The sequence below is a fragment of the Pinus tabuliformis genome, chromosome 4_1 (assembly GCF_031772625.1).
Source record: "Pinus tabuliformis cultivar Carrire ecotype Pingquan chromosome 4_1, CPIR1, whole genome shotgun sequence".
Taxonomy (NCBI): Eukaryota; Viridiplantae; Streptophyta; class Pinopsida; order Pinales; family Pinaceae; genus Pinus; species Pinus tabuliformis.
Genome location: NC_142303.1, coordinates 836,770,479 through 836,787,149, shown reverse-complemented (window position 1 = coordinate 836,787,149; position 16,671 = coordinate 836,770,479). Strand labels below are relative to the sequence as shown.

Genomic DNA, 16,671 nt, shown 5'->3' with positions numbered 1-16,671 from the left:
GCTATAGTTCATAGATTGAAAACTAGTAATGAAAACTAGTTGAGTTCCTTAAAATTAACACGCAATTAAGCTACCCTCCATCCAAATAATACGAGGAAGAAAGGGAATCTCGTAACATTTTACTTAGTGAAAGAGAAACAATATCTCTAACTTAACATTAGCTTTGCAATGCTAACACAACACTTAATTAGGACCAATAGCTCATAGATTGAAAATGAGTTTAAAAAAAAAAAAAAAATTGAAAACTAGTGAAGTTCCTAACGAGTAATGAAAACTAGTTGAGTTCCTTAAAGTTACCCAGCAATTAAGCTACCCTCCATCCAAATAATACTCAATACTTAATTAAGACCAATTGCCTACTCTTAGAGCATTATCACGATAAGCCAAACATATGGCTACCCTCCATCCAAATAACACTCAATACTTAATTAAGACCAATTGCCTACTCTTAGAGCATTATCTCAATAAGCCAAACATGTTTCTTAGAATTGAACTTGGGTGGATAAGAAAACAAATCACACTCCCAACTACTCAAACTATCAATGTGAAATACATGAGAAAACAAACCATAATAATTCAAAAAATAAAAAAATAAAAAATTGGTAAAAAAATATGCCGAAGAGAATAACGCTCATACAAAAGATCAAAATATTGTTAATCACAATATGCCCAAGGGAATAGGGCTAAGATAATGTTGAAGAGTAATATAGAATATGTGGGACCATATAACCCCGCCCACGCAATCCTAAACAGAGAGTAATTTCAAATTTGTTGTTACTTACTAGTAATAAAATGAAAGTACAGCCCTTCTCGGATAAGGCCACCATTGGTGGACACGTCGAATGCTAAATGTGCACCACACACATTCTCCATCATGGTAGTGGGATTTCACGGTCCTGATTCTCCGATGAGTTATCCGATTGTAATCATGGCCGTCGGATTTCTCTGGTCCAGTCCAGCCTCAGAGCAACCGGGGGTTATATCTATATCTTCATCACACAATCAGCTGTAGAGCTGCTGGAAGGTAAATCAGCAAGCGTTCTTTGTATCAGATGGCTTCTTCAATCATGGCTCTGTCCTCCACTGCTGCAGTGGCAGCGGTTGCCGCGCCCCCCAAGACCAGCAATGGCAGCAGCAGCAACGTGGTGTCGGCGTTCACGGGGCTCAAGTCCACGGCGCAATTCCCCTCCAGCTTCAAGATGGGCAACGCTGCAGCGGAATGGGAGCAGAAGACAACGAGCAACGGTGGGCGAGTGCGATGCATGCAGGTGGGTGTGTGAAATTAAATTAGAAATTGATGAATGAATCGATTTAGTAGCTGAGAAATGGTGTTAGTTAATGGGTTGCATGAATATAATTGCTGCAGGTGTGGCCTCCATTCGGGAACCCCAAGTTTGAGACTCTGTCCTACCTCCCTACGCTAACCGAGGAGCAGCTGGTGAAGGAGGTTGAGTACTTGTTGAGGAACAAGTGGGTGCCTTGTCTTGAGTTTGATCTGGTGAGTTTTTATTTTTTTAAGATTGATTTATGGAGATTTGAACTTTGATACTAGGTCGAAAATAAAATGGGTATAAATTTTTATTATGAATTGTGTGTATGTATGTGCGCGCAGGAAGGATCCATCTCGAGGAAGTATAATAGTAGCCCGGGGTACTACGATGGGAGATACTGGGTGATGTGGAAGTTGCCGATGTTTGGGTGCACAGAGGCATCTCAGGTGATAAACGAGGTGAGAGAGTGTGCCAAGGCATACCCCAAAGCCTTCATCCGTGTCATTGGCTTTGACAACGTCCGCCAAGTGCAGTGCATCTCCTTCATCGTCCACAAGCCCGAATAACTAATAGGGCCCCGCACAAACCTTGCTCCTCTGTAACTTCCAGTAGCTAGTTAGTTAATAAGCTTGTCCTTGCTCGCCGCCTGCCGGCCATTTAATTGTTTATGTAATTGTGGTGATTTTGCTTTGTTTCAAAGTGACATGGCCGCCGGCCATTTTTTTAACCCCATTCTCTTCAAGTTCCTCCTGCTGGGGCCGCCATGGAAGCTGTAACAGCCATGGTGCCGGTGTTATCGACTGGATGAAGGAATGAATGCAATGGGTTCTTTGTTTAGTCATTTAATTGATTGTTGTTGTGTGATGGAAATTGTTTAATTGATTGTTGCTGTGTGATGGAAATTGTGGGCAAGAGTTACCAGTGCTTGTGCTTTGAGTGGGTGGTGTCTGCAACTTCATTATTTAGGTTTTGGGGATTTGAGAATGGCCATTTCTGCTCTACTCTAACTCTGAAATTTCTAATGCAGGATTAAAATAAATTTATGATGTAGATGCTTAATTCAGAATCAAATTTATAAGTTTACAGTTGTCTTTACTATTTCACAATCTAATTTTAAATTGTGAAACATATTTTTTAAATAATTTTAAGTTTAGAATTAAAATAAATTTGTTATGTGGATAGGTCTCCTTTTAGAATGAAGTGCCAAAAGTGTAACTACGGAATCAGAATTAAAGATATTTTATAAATACATATGGTTAGATTGAAGATGCTCAGAATATGTTAATGTTATTCATGATATTCTTAATATTTGAGTTAAAGAGATTTGGAATATCTTATATTTTATAAATTAATGTTATTGAAATGGTCAGAATATGTTAATGTTATTCATGATATTTGAATTAAAGATATTTGGAATATCTTGTTAATATACGGTCGGATTGTATATGCTCGGAATATGCTAATGTTATTCAGAATATTCTTAACGTTGGAATTAATGAATAAATTATTAATTAATTATTTGAAATTAATTATTTGAAATTAAATATTATTTTTTGATAAAAACACATATTTTTAATGTTGAAATTAATGAATAAATGATTCATTAATTATTTAAAATTAAATATTATTTTTGATAAAAATAAATAAATTTATTTCATTTATAATTAATACTATTAAATTTAATGAGTTATTTATGATATTTCTAATGTTTGAATTGTAAATATTATAATTTATTTTATTTATAATTTAAATATTATTTGATAAAGTTAAATAAATTTGTTTTAAATTTAGTTAAGGTGTTGAAAAAATGATGATGATGATGATGAGACCAAATTGGTCTATCGGACCTATAATTTTCTTAGTTCTTAATTGTTCGGCTTCTCGTCATTCTTGGCGAGATTGGTGTTGTAGCTTTCTTTTTTTCTCTACGATCTTCCAACTTCCTTTATCTTGCATCTCCTTCATCTCTTCTGGTTCTTGGGACATTGGTGTCTTCACTTCGCGATCTGTTGTGTTCATCTTTTTGATGATAGTCGGAGAAGAAGTTTGGTCTGGGAGATCTGCTTTGCTATTAAATGAAGATTTATTTTGTGCGGTATTCGAATCCTCATAATTATTGATGCTTGAGGGGTTGTCGAGTTCACTCTTTTGCTGTTGGGCGGGACTTTCCCCGTGCTTGTCTTGAGAGTTGTTTCTTTCTTGCTCGATTTCTTGCGATTCAGAGTTTTCTGGAGAGTATTCTTCCTTGATGACAGTGTAATGTTCTTTTTGTGCTCCTTCCCACCATGTAGATTTGAGGTGATTCTTTCTAGCATGATTTTTCTGGGAGGCTTTTGGGCAATTTTTGGCTAGATGGCCTGTCTCAAAGCAGGATTCACATCTGAAGAGGTCACTTTCATAATCTAGTTTCTGGTTCCACACATAGTCTTTACTTGTTAGGTTTATTTCAGCTGGGAATCTAGCACTGAAGTCCATTTCCACATAGATACGAGCATAGGTGGTTCTGGCATATTCCTCTATTTCTAGGCACCTGCAGTAAAATTTCCAAATCGCATTTCCAATGGCTTTTAGCGAGGAGAAATTCCAGAGATGCAAGGGTAGGTTTGGTAATCTCACCCAAACTGGTACTGAGGTTATGATTGTTGTTGAGGGGATCAAATGATGGGTTCCATGGCTTCATGAATAGGCCTGAGTTTTCCCAAAACCAAGGGTTGGAATCTAGAATACATTGTCTGATTTCAAGGTTTTCAAAATCCACTATAAAGAAACCCCTAGCACAGGGGTAGATATTAGTTTCATCAAAAATGACAGGCTTCCATACCTCTGAGATCCAACTGTGGAGAGCTGTCAGCCGCGGCCAAAAACCATTGAACCAGCAAATGAGGGCACTTTTAGAAAACTTCAAAGCCTCATCGAGTGAGGCCTAGACCACCTGGACAGTGGGAGTTGGGGCTTCACTGACGATATGGGCAGGAGCTTGCCCCCCAGAGGTGGACAGAGCTGAGCCAGCAGCTATCTTTGCGAAGCTGGGAGCCATCTGGAATTAGAGTCAAAGTGTTTCTTACAATGTTGTCCCTCTGTCGTTTAATGAAGTCCAGATCACCAAGCAGAGAGCTCAGGAGATCGTGGTGAGACTCGTTAACAGTGCCAATAATAATATCGATGCCAAGCATCCCAGGGTGGAAGACTTCGCCGAAGATCATCACGCTCGCAATGGTTCAAATCTCATCGACCACCATCATGCTCAAGCCATCAGATCTAAAGACAAAGCCCCGGATCTAGCAGTAGATCGCCCAGCAGCAACGCTTCCTCTCATAGATCTTGCGGCAGTAGATCGCCCAGCCCAGCAATAGATCGCCCAGCAGTTCGCCCTCGTGACAGTAGATAACCCTCGCAGCAAGAGATAGATAGGAAAAATAACCCTGAAAAGGATAACCCTCGTGGTTATAGTAGATCGCCCTGGGTTGATCGCCCTCGCGGCACTATAGTAGATTGCCCCTTAATAAACACTAATCAATAAAAAGATATCCATAATTTCCCAATAACATTCTAAAGCAGGTCGTCCAAGCCCTGCAATGTTGCATCGAAGACAACAATCTAGAGGTAATTGTGATGAATTCATATGGGTAGAGAATTATAATATGGTTGTAAGAATATTGTTAATTTTTCACCCTTAAATTTGTGAAATGTTAAACTAAGTTATAAATATATTAGTTACATATTTTATAATTAATAACTAAAATTAATTGTCATTAATTAAATATTAACATAAGTCTATTTTAATTTTAGATCTATCAAAAGTAAAAAATCAAATCTCTCACAATATAAACTTTTTTTGAGTGTAAAACTTGAGGAAAAGTTTGCACCTCAAGTTATATCAAGATAGATATATGTTTCTTTTGAGAATATATATATAAATAACATTTTTTAGGCAAAAACAAGTGTGTGTGTGTGTATATTGTATATACACACACCCGTGTTTTTGCCTAAAATATATACACACACACACACACACACATATATATACACACACTTGCTTTTGCTCAAAAAAGCTCTGAGTTTGTAATGTTATGTAAAAAATAATATAAAAAATGCCATTTTTTGGGCTCCACGTTTTGACAACCTATAATTTTGCTAATTGTATTATTATATAATTTAAAGGAGCGAAAAATAAATAAATAAATAAAAATTAAGAAATGTTTGGCAATCGTTACAAACCATAGTTTTGTCGTCTTTGAGCTATATATATATATTAATTATACTCACCACATATATATATATATATATATAGATATATATATATATATATATATATATATATATATATATATATATATATATGGTGAGTATAATATATATATATATATAGGTTAATATTTTTTAAATATTATATAGCAACTCCATTTGGAGAATACAATAAATAAACATTCTCTTCATAATGGGAAGTGAAAATATAATTAATTTTTTTATTTAAATTATTTTTATTTTTTCTATATAAAGTCGATATAAATATATTATTCAATATAAACATTGAAATACTTTATTTATCGCTGACACTAATTTTTTTGTTATTAATATATTTTTGTTTTAGATATTACATGTCAATTTAACATAAAATGAATTACAAATAATATAAATCTACATTAGGAATACATACTCTCCCCCCTCTAGTTTTGAACTTGTGACCTTTTAGGAGGAAACACATGGTATTAACCATTAGTGATTAGGTGCTCAAAATTCAAAGTTGTTGGATGTGGAACCTAAATGACCGCGTAGTGCTCGTCGTTATGAATCTGACACAACTCGTTTCGCGCAAAATGGACTCCATATTCTCCCATAAACATGTTTTGTTCATTTTCCAAAACAGACGAATTTTGCAAAAATATGATAGTCCAGGCAGCAATCTGTATTACTGATGTGGCGCTGACTAGGCATGCCTACGTGGCAAGGTAACTGTGCATTGATTGTTTTCCTTCGGCGAATTAGGTGGTTCCAAGTGGCACAATTTCAAGGGCGATGATGTGTTGTGATATGATTAGTCGACTGGTGGCCAACCATAGGCTACCACGTGGTAAAGACAAGGATCGCCACGTGGCAGCTCGAGGGCCACCAAAATTGGTTAAAGGGCCAAGCAGACCAGGCAAGAATTGAACACAAGACCTTCATCCAACTAACATCGTTGCATACCAATACGCCACTGTGGTTCTTATTAAACAATGGCACAAAAATGGTATTTAAAGTTTATGAAGTCGGAGTTGTGGGGGGAAGGAGCCAGGGTTTAGCAAGGCCCCCCATTTAAATGTGCATATGACTTGGGTGGAGGTTAACCGCTCCACCTAACTACTATATGCTACCACCGGCGGAGCACCATGTGAACACTCGGCAACAACTATCAAACCACATGGGATTTTTGAATGGGTGTGTAAGGTAAAGCCCCTGCCCCATGGGCGTATGGGGGTAACATGACCGCAGCGGAGCAAAGTGGGGGCCTGACCAACGGGGGTGGGCCATTGGCCTTAGTCCCCAAGCACGTGGCCCCACATGACCCAAATTTTTCAGCCTTAAGGCCTTGGCAGGTTTTTTAACCTCTGTAAAAATCCTCCCAAATTTTGAAGAAATTGTCGGTTCAATGCCAGAATTTGGGGAGTTTGTAGAGAAAATAGCAGCCAAACTTGGAGAGATCATAATTGGATGAGTTTTTGACCAATTTGGGGGTAGGAAGAGGCAAGACAAGCATTTTTGGGCATTTTGGAGCCATTGGAATAGGTTTTAGAGTTGTTTGAGCATTGTAACCTGGTGTATTCACACTTTTGAGCATAATAGAGAGGGTCAAGCCATTGGAAGTCGGACCAAGGAGACGTAGCCCAGGCAAAGTGAACTCCTTCATCATGTGTTGTTGTGATACCTTTTTAGTCATGTTCTTGTATGTTGTATGTTGTTGTTCAATCATTTGTTTATGTTAATTTGTACATGAAATTTACATAAAAATACTCAAAAACTCATGATAAAAATTGCAATTAACCTCATGAATCCTTAAGCACTTTTACATATTCTGAAGAGGAATTTAGCACAACAAAATTAATTTTCCCATTCAGATCAATTTTGGTAGTAGAGCTCTTGGTTTTCTTTGTGCAAGGAGGATTTAACTGTTTGCAAGTCAATGTGATGCTTACAAGGTTGAAGCTCAAGAGAGGAGAAGGAAAGTTTGTGGTTCATGGTCCTAGAGTCGAGACAAAGATAAGGAGAGAAAGATTTCCACAATCACCACCACCAGCTCTACCTCAAATTGTAGTTGAAGCTTCAACAAGCATGTCACATGAAGGAGAGCCTTCAAATATGTTAGAGGATGAGAAAGTTTTTAATAAGGTTTTCTTTGACATGACAGAGATGGTGAAAGTCCTCTATGAAGAGAGGAATACAAGACTACAGGGTGAAAGCTACAAGCCTCCAAAAGGAGAAGGTTATTCAAGAGGAGGTAATGGATATGGAGGTAAACTTCCACCATCTCCACCATCATATTCATCTTCATCTTCATAGTCATCTTCATCTTCTTCCACTAATACAACCCTTACTCATACTCATCAACATATCTCAAAAGGAATTGGTAAAACACTCATGTTAAAACTTGATATTAGATTTGAGCTGCCTATGTATAATGGTGAAGTGAATGCAGAGACGCTTGAAAATTGGATTTGTCAGTTGGAGATCTATTTTAGAATTCAAAACCTTCAAGATGATGACTCAAAGATTCAACTAGCTTCCTTGAGACTGGAGGGTGCAGCACTAGTATGACGAGAAGCCAAGACACAAGAAGAGATGAAAAAACATGGTAAGATCTCAATTTCATGGTCTGATTTCATTTTTGCAATTAAAAGATGGTTTTACCCTCTAGCATATATGCAGAAATCCATCATGAATTGGAAAAACTTTAGACAACTTAAAGGTTAAAATGTGCAAGATTACACCCAAGAATTTAGAAGAAGGTTTCTAATGTTAGGTGTAGATTTTCAATCACGAGACAAATTGTTGAAGTATATAGGGGATTTACACAACTACCTAAGGCTTACTATACTTATGTTTAATCCCACTAATCTAGATGAGGTTTGTGTGCAAGCCACCCATCTAGAAGCAAGAGGGAAAGATATTTCAAAAGAGGGTAAAAAGAAGTCATTTAAGGGTGGAGTGAAAGGAAAGGGTTTCAAAGGGAAGGGAAATAAAAATGAAAGCATTAAGAAATAAGGAGAGAAAATAACATGCAAACATTGTTCCAAAGAGGGTCACGATGAAGCTCATTGTTGGAATCTTCATCCTGAGATGAAATCAAAGAAATTAAACAACAAGTGAAAGCAAAACATAGTTGCAACCATTCGATGGGATTTGGGATCTGATTCAGGTGATGAAACTAAAATCACAGCCATGGGGATAAAAGGTAAGGACTCCATTGCTAGCACTAGTACATCAAATTTACACAATGAAACTCCAAATGAAAAGAAGAGGATAGAACCTTTCCACATAAGGGTAATCAAAACATAGCAAAATTGATACTCATTTCTATAGTGGCTCTCAAGCCAATCTCATCTCTGAAAACATTGTCAAAAGTTTAGGCTTGGAAACCATTCCACATCATAAGTGGTTGAAGGGAAAGTACCCCTAGAGTCCTTTGGGCTGAGACTCTACCAGACTGAAAATTGCTTATACAAAGAAACACACACACACAGCCATCTTTTTTACTTTTAAGCAAATTCTAATGTTTTAGGGTACATACCTAAGGTCCTACGTCTGAGAAGACCGTTAGGGTGCAAACCCTTCTTGGAGTTCCCTTCTTCTTTCTCTGACCTGCAAGACAAACAAATCAAAGACTCAACAGTACATGTATAGAAGTTTATGTATAAATCATCTTTATGCTATAAAGTTAGTTATAAATAATCTTTAAGTAACTACTTTCATAAGAATTCAACACAAGAATCTCATAAGCATAAAGAAAGATTATTCGGGAACAAAGACGTTTTTCTTTATATAAAGGCAAATAAAGTACATATATCGGAAAGATATCACCTGAACACCTTCAGCAGGCTCCAAGCAAGCTTCCTCCCGGATTCGTTCCAGCCTCCAGCCTCCAGCAAGAGCTCCTTCCAAGTCTTACTCAATGATGATGTCAAGGATGAATGATCACCAATACACATGGAAACAAGGGTTTCCTATGCAAAATGGGGGAAGTGCAGGATGCACCAAGGACTTCAGACCTGGTCTAAGGGAAAAATCTCAGCATAATAATCTTGCTCTCCTTTCTCTCTTCCCTTGGCCTTCCCTTTGATGTCTTTTTATACCCTCTCCAAAGTAGTTTTTTTAGTTAGGAGTTGGTTGGGAACAGTTGGGCCACGGGCACTAACAGGTGATCCAGCAGGTAAACCCGCGATCACCGCCCGAAAAAGAGGAAATTATATTTTTTTTAAGTGTTTTAATAGATACACACGCGGTTGGGTATGACAGACCCGCGTGTACACGCGTTTAACACAGGAAAAGTCGCGTACAGGGAATAAAACACTGTTTTTTAAATTTTTGGACCAGGTCTGGAAGGAGGGGTTGCCCTAGGCCATAAGTGCAGCATCACAAACCATAAGAGTGAGATTTGGAGCTATAACAGATGCCCCCTAATGTATGAGGTCAGAAGGGGAACATGATGGCCGAAATACATTAAGTAAGTACAAGGAAAGGAACTCCGCCAAAAAACCGAGGAGGACTTCACCGGAATTCAGCCTGCCAAGCCACCAAAAGGAGATCAGAAAGAAACACTGTCTGAGGCGGCATACCCATGCTCAGGAAAAGTAAAGCATGTCCGCATATCAAGTACAAGCGGATCCACTAAGTATACAAGTATAAATGACTGTAAAAATACATAATGGATCATCTGATCATAATGAGTAAGTACATGTCTGAATATCACATATAAAACTGTCAATGATACTGAAAGATGCAACGGATCACTGAAATCAAAGACTGATCCCATAAGGTACCAACTGAACATGATGGAATAGATGGTACTACACTGCAAACTCAGGTGCCAGCATATAGAATGTCGCCACGACTGACTGCAACATATAAGGTGGAATGGTATCAACTAGCAGCAACAGGAGCAACTGTCAAGTGAACCAATGAATGCTGATACAACCTGAGGTCTTCACCGACCGCCGTGGTACATTTCTACACCATGGGAATAAATGATCTGAAGTCGACCATGTGAGAAATCGTTTGATTACCGGTCATTGATGTATACCGTTAACAAACGCGAGACTACTCACCGATAATGATAATGAGCGTCAAGGTACCCAGTACAATCTAACAAGTGTGATAGATGAGCTGAAGTCGAACACCTGTAAGAATCTATCAATCAGGAGACAATGATGGTTTCCCACTGTCGATAGCGAGGAATCTGCCACTAATGACTGCAAACCCCAAGGTACTGCCAAATGGACTCTAGATCTTTGCCCCAGAGCAATGAGTCGGAGTCGATAGGGAAAGATCCGCTAGAAGGAAGGCATTAAGGCATCCTCCATCAATCTAGCGCGAGTGTAACCCGTAGGCCAATAATGTGGAAGGAATCGGACGAAAAAGATGTAGTAACCCAACCGAAGTACGTTTCCGGCGTACACAAGATGTGGCTAGCGCACGGCAGAAACCCTCTGAACCAACCAATAATGAAAGCTGACACAGAGGCGAGGTATCCACCAATAGGGTCAAATGGAAACCAAGGTACTGCACGAATCCCAATGTGTGATAATGTATGCTGATGTCGAACACAAGGGAAACCACTCAGTCAAAGACCCATGATACTGATCGATGCTGAGCACAAGGTGACCTATCAATAATGAAAATAGGGCCAGGGTGCGGTCTCTAGGTCTGCCCTCAGAGCAATGTGTCGTCGTCGATAAGGACAAGACCCGCCAGCAAGAAGTCAATGAGGACCTTCTCAAACCGGCACGAGTGAAGGACCAATATAACTGATGTGATGATAGACATGACACTGACAACCAGGGATGGCCGACTGAAAAATGAGTCAAGAGACACCGCAGAAAGGCCGACTCAGGCTAACTTCCCTTGAACAAAAGCACGACTCAATGTGACTATGTGGCAGCATATAATGAATCTGTATAAGTTCGTCATGCAGGAGGCACGAACGAACCCTCCATATGATTGGAAGAGATAACCAATCGGGGAGAACTGACTCGATAACAAGGTTATGGCTTACCTAAGTCAAACTAAATCCCACCCATGCGGAGGAGACTTTGTTTTGAGTGCTTTGTTCAAGGGCGACACGACTGACTCTAGCTGCCAACAATAAATGGAAATAATGTCCCTGTTCCCGCTCTTTTTGGAATATTTAATTTTTTTGTCTTTTTCTAATAAGCCGGAAAAAGAATAAAAGAATGCTATGGTACAGTGGAAAGAACGAGTGTCGGTGAAACAGATGCTCTAGTTCCTGGGAAAGGAACGTTCCTATGCTCAATGCAGGGAGGTGAAAAACTGGTCAGTGACACTCAGAGGTATGTCCCTTCCACGGATCTGGGTATGTCAAGCTGTAGAGGTCAAGGGTATGCAAGGTTGATTTTTTTTGCAGACGTCATGGTCAAAAGTGGGCTTAAACACGAGTCCAAGTGAAGCCGGTTATAGGCCAAAAGGTGCAAATGGTCAACATGCAATGCAGAAGTACAACTCAACACACATAGGAGCCTCTAGGGTATAAGGCCAGAACGAAGCGAAGAAGCAAGGAAGAATGAGTCTTCAACGCATAAGTCATGGCGGGACTACAGAGGACTCCCGAGCCTACTCAAAACGAAGCAGCATGGGCAACAAATGTCAGTGAGGTGCTAACTAGGATGCCCATGTAAAAGGATGGCTCTACCATCATGTCATGATTTAAAGAATCGGCGAGTGAAAATGGCTTGCGAACCATAACATGATGGGGTCGACCCTACGGCAGATGTATCGGTCAAATGGAGGCTAGTATGCATAATGCAATGGAAAAATGGTGTCCCTAACCTATATGCCAGTGAGAACACGATACCTGCCATGACGGGTCAGCAGTCATGGAACCGCCGCGAACCGTCGAAAATGTCCAAAATGTCCTGAAAAACACTTCTCAATCTCGACATTCCAAGCTCCCAAGTTAAAAAGTGACATGAAACCAAGCAAAATAAAATTTTGAAAAAATTTTGCATTTTCAAAACTTATAAAAAGAAATTTTGGACTTACCATTTTCACCCGTTTGACTTGGAGAGCAACTTGTGGAGCAAAAGGAGCAAACTTTCCCCGTGACTTATTCAACCGTTCAAACTTGCCGAAAACTTCCAGGTAAGCACTAAACTTGTCTTGCAATCAATTGTGATAGTTTTTAGGAAGTTTAATTAATGTTTCACCGTTAGATAGATTTTGCAAAAAATTGCTCTGCGGCGTACACGCGGTTGGATGTATATAAATCGCGTATACGACGGCCCTACACGCGACTGTGTATAGGGTAAACCGCGTTGCGCAGCGAAAAATTTTTATATAAAAAACTAATGGATGAAATTGATTTTTTTTTCCAGGATGACTCTCACGTGGCGTGAAAGAGAGCACTCACTGTAGATAATGAAGTTATGGAGAATGATGAGGCATTAGATGCCTTACGGGGATGCGGATTGTTAAAATTCTTTAAGTTGCCGAATATGAAAGCAAATGTGCGTCTGCTCGAGAGACTTATTGATTACTGGGATGTTGAGGAAGAAGCTTTTATGATTGATCAAATGCCACTCAGGATAGAAGTGGAAGATATATATTTCATCACGGGCCTTTCCCGAAGGGGAGAGGTAGTCCACTCCCGGGGCAGGACCCGGATAGTCTCAGCGTAGACGACTATGTACAACTTTACTGCCCAGGTCAACGGAAGGTCGGAGTCAGATCTCGATCCCACACGTGGCGAGTTTGTCACTGCGGATAATCCTGTTCACCATAGCTCGAGTGAACGGGTCATCTTCGCTACATCAGGCATCACGAGTAAACATGAGCGTAGCAGTAGACTGTCTCACCACGGTGTTTGACTGGTGTACTCCTCTACTTGCCAACATGAAGGAGCAGCTTGCTTCTATCAGGAAGGGACAGACCAAGAACTTTGGGTATGGACCATTTTATGCACATTTTCTTCGAGAAGCTTCCTGCACTCCGCCCCAGGGTAGCAGTTCCCATCAGTAGTCCACGTGATCCACGTATGGCCGGTGGGCTGACTTGATGAAACGTCTGGGGGGTGGGGAAGTGCCCAGGAATGCATTCGACGACGACTTTTTTGCTTGGTGGGAGCAACAGATCATCGCCATAGACGACTACCCCTATGCTGGACTGGATTCCGAGGAGATCCTGACCTAGTACTGCCACCAGATGCAGCATGGGGCGAGATCGGTAAGATTTTTATTATTTATGATTTTATGATTTTTAGGATTTTTCAAGCATAATGATGAACTTTGAAAAATATATATTTTTTTGATGAGATTCAAATGACTGATATGATGATCATGTTCCAGACATTGGGCCTGTGCGACCAGATGGATTCCCACGGCACGGACGGCGTGGCCGAGGAGCCGAAGAGGCGGCTGCGGATGCGGAAAGGACCCTCGCCAACGTGCAGCGACACTTGGCGAGATTGAGCTATCAAGTACCGATGGCCGAGATAGAGGACCTTCCTCCAGATATGCAGCGTCATGTGGTTGGGATGCCACGTGACTGGGTTCGCGTTTTTCGGCGCGTGGCCAATGCTATAGTTAGTTATTTAGCTGCTCATCCAGAGCCGAGGCATTAGATATGCCTGACATGATTATGGGCATTTGAGTCCCAATTTTGTATATTTTTGGACACACATATGTACACTCGAGACGCTTTGTGATATATATATATATATACAGTTTGACTTTTTGATGCATGATTTTATATGATGATGAATGATTGATATGCCAGTCTAATGCTTGATTAGCGATAGAATCAGCTAACCAATTTTGAGATCTTGGAATGTGCAAATAATAATGTAAATAAATGATCTTTGCAACAACCTCACCCTTAAATATTGGCGATATAATGATGGATCTCTAACCCGATAAATGTTATTTAACTGAGACACTATCAATTGAGAATCAAGATAAAACTACCAACGAGTCGATCCCGTAAGAGATTGCCTCGGATAATAAATTGATAACAGCTGTATACTCGGCCATATTGTTTGAAGCAGGACCGATACACACGCCTCTCGATGTCATCAACTGACCAGTTGGGTAATAAAGTACCCAAGCTGCGGAAGCAAGATTCCGAGTGTGCCGACTAGCACCATCGGCGAATCCAAAATAAACCAAATCATCCATCAACACCTGCCAAAGCAGACCAAAAGTGCTGATATCAGAAAAACGCTCGATAAGATATGCACAAATATACATAAAATACAAAGAAGCCATTGCCTGGTAAAACTAAGCAAAACACTTCCTGAGGTAGAGCCCGTCAGGGGGCTCCGCCAACTGACACCTAGGGATGTTTATAGGTACGACGATCGAACCAATCAATATACTCTCTTCGGCAAATAAATGTGTCGGAGCCAAAGGGACCGTACAAACATCACTAGTCGAACTGGAGGACCGAGATTCTACTTCATGCACAGGGGAATGAAAGTATAACCGACGATGTAAATCTTCCAAAGGTCGATCTACGGCCGTCATTGCTTCGAATATCGCTTCATCCGATGGAAAAACAATATCCGAGCAATCCGATGCAGAGGTGGAATCAGGGGTCCGAAAATGAGCCACATCACCATCTATTTCTTTCCCAGAGGAGATAGTAGAATGGTTATCTACAGCGTTATCGATAGATTCACATCTAGGTTCTGCTGCAGACATAAGAGATTCTATTTCACCCACCTTGTCGTCACCTGATGTGGTCACAGATGAAGCTAAGGTTCCAGGATTCGAAGAATAAAGAGTTTGGACAAACTCTCTCCGTAAAGGATCCCTGGAGGATGAAATTGTATCTATACCAACTGTAGGAGGGGAAGGTTAAACGTACCCATCAATGAAGAATACATCCCGACTCCTAGACTCTCAATAGGCGGACGGGGGTTACCCACTAAAGGAATGGTAGAGTCAGAGTTTGCTTGAGGATCAGCTGGACAATAGTCCAATTGGTCAACCTTAACGATTTTCCCCTCATAAGGAAAGCAAATGACACGAAATAGAGTCGAAACAACGGCTTCCATCTCGTATACCCAGTTCCTTCCTAATAGGAGATTATAATCTAGGTTAGCGTCTATGACTTCTACTTCAATATTAACGACCTTTCCTCCAACACATATAGGAAAAGCCGGGATAATCCCGTACGGTCTATGAGAGTGACCATCAAATGCTGTCAATAGGGTGGGTGAAGGAACAACCGTCGGTGATCCAATGGCCTTCCAACATGACATAGACATGACACACGTGGAAGCTCCCTCATCTACAACCGTCCGGAAAATATTCGTTTTCTGGTAGGTAGACTTTATCTGGAAAGCCATGTGATGAGGAAGTCTCTTTTTGACATTACTCATATCAAAAGAGAGAGCTAAGGAATTACTTGGATCTACTGCCCCCATTGCCAATAGCAAGGCACTTCGTTGAGTAGGACATGTCTGGAGAACCTCTAACGCGGACATAGCACATGGACTCTGAGCCAGATCCTCGACAATGGAGTAATTCTGGGCTGCCCTAATATTAGGGTTGATAGTCGCGCGTTTAGCTGAACCTTTCGGCACCCGAGGTATAGTCTCAACAGAAGGTCGCTCAATATGAAGTGGGTTGTTAGTTTCGGGAACTGATTTACCCTTAGAATTTTCACCTTCACCATAATCGCGTGACCGTGTGGCCACATTAGCGTGAGCACCCATCATGAAAACATTTGATGACTTGTCCCCTTCCTGGTTGCCCCCTGCGGAGGTACCAGGGTTCGAACTTGCGCCAGCAAGAAGTTGCTGCCCTTGGGGAAACGGGTTAGTTAACACAGCTTGCGAACTAGAAGTCCCTTGCTGTCCTAACAAGCGCTGAGCGTCTTCAATTCTAGGGCAGAGATGAGTTAGATGGTCTCCTTTGCATAACTTGCAAGGAAACTTAACTTTCTTTCTCGACTCATTTCCACCACCACCAGCGTTGTTGCCGGATTTATTTGCATCGGGCTTCCCATCCGAGTTCTTCTTTTTACCACGTCCTTTCTTTTTCCCATCGGAATTTTGATTTCCTTTGGGGTTATCGGATTGGACGGCGTTAATGGAAGAATTTTGGGAAGCAGGAGGATTAGACATTGTGACTTGGTTGTTAGGAGCAGTTTGTAATGACAACTGCTGCAATTGATTCAGCAAGTTCACTGT

General features: G+C 40.4%; 1 protein-coding gene across 1 annotated transcript; it reads left to right on the top strand.

The window, feature by feature from the left end:
• Window positions 1-996: 996 nt before the first annotated feature.
• LOC149178821 (ribulose bisphosphate carboxylase small subunit, chloroplastic-like) lies at window positions 997-2,117 on the top strand. Its single transcript, XM_089420447.1, has 3 exons — window positions 997-1,268; window positions 1,367-1,498; window positions 1,613-2,117. Exons 1-3 carry the CDS (start codon window positions 1,053-1,055, stop codon window positions 1,835-1,837), a joined length of 573 nt encoding a protein of 190 aa, XP_089276573.1. The 5' UTR covers window positions 997-1,052; the 3' UTR covers window positions 1,838-2,117.
• The last annotated feature ends 14,554 nt before the right edge of the window (window positions 2,118-16,671 follow it).

What these genes read in the sequence shown, in the direction of transcription:
- LOC149178821 (XM_089420447.1), top strand. Translation starts at nt 1,053, where the DNA reads ATGGCTTCTTCAATCATGGCTCTGTCCTCCACTGCTGCAGTGGCAGCG. An exon ending in GGCGAGTGCGATGCATGCAG is followed by an intron (nt 1,269 to 1,366) that starts GTGGGTGTGTGA and finishes TAATTGCTGCAG; the next exon opens with GTGTGGCCTCCATTCGGGAA. An exon ending in CTTGTCTTGAGTTTGATCTG is followed by an intron (nt 1,499 to 1,612) that starts GTGAGTTTTTAT and finishes ATGTGCGCGCAG; the next exon opens with GAAGGATCCATCTCGAGGAA.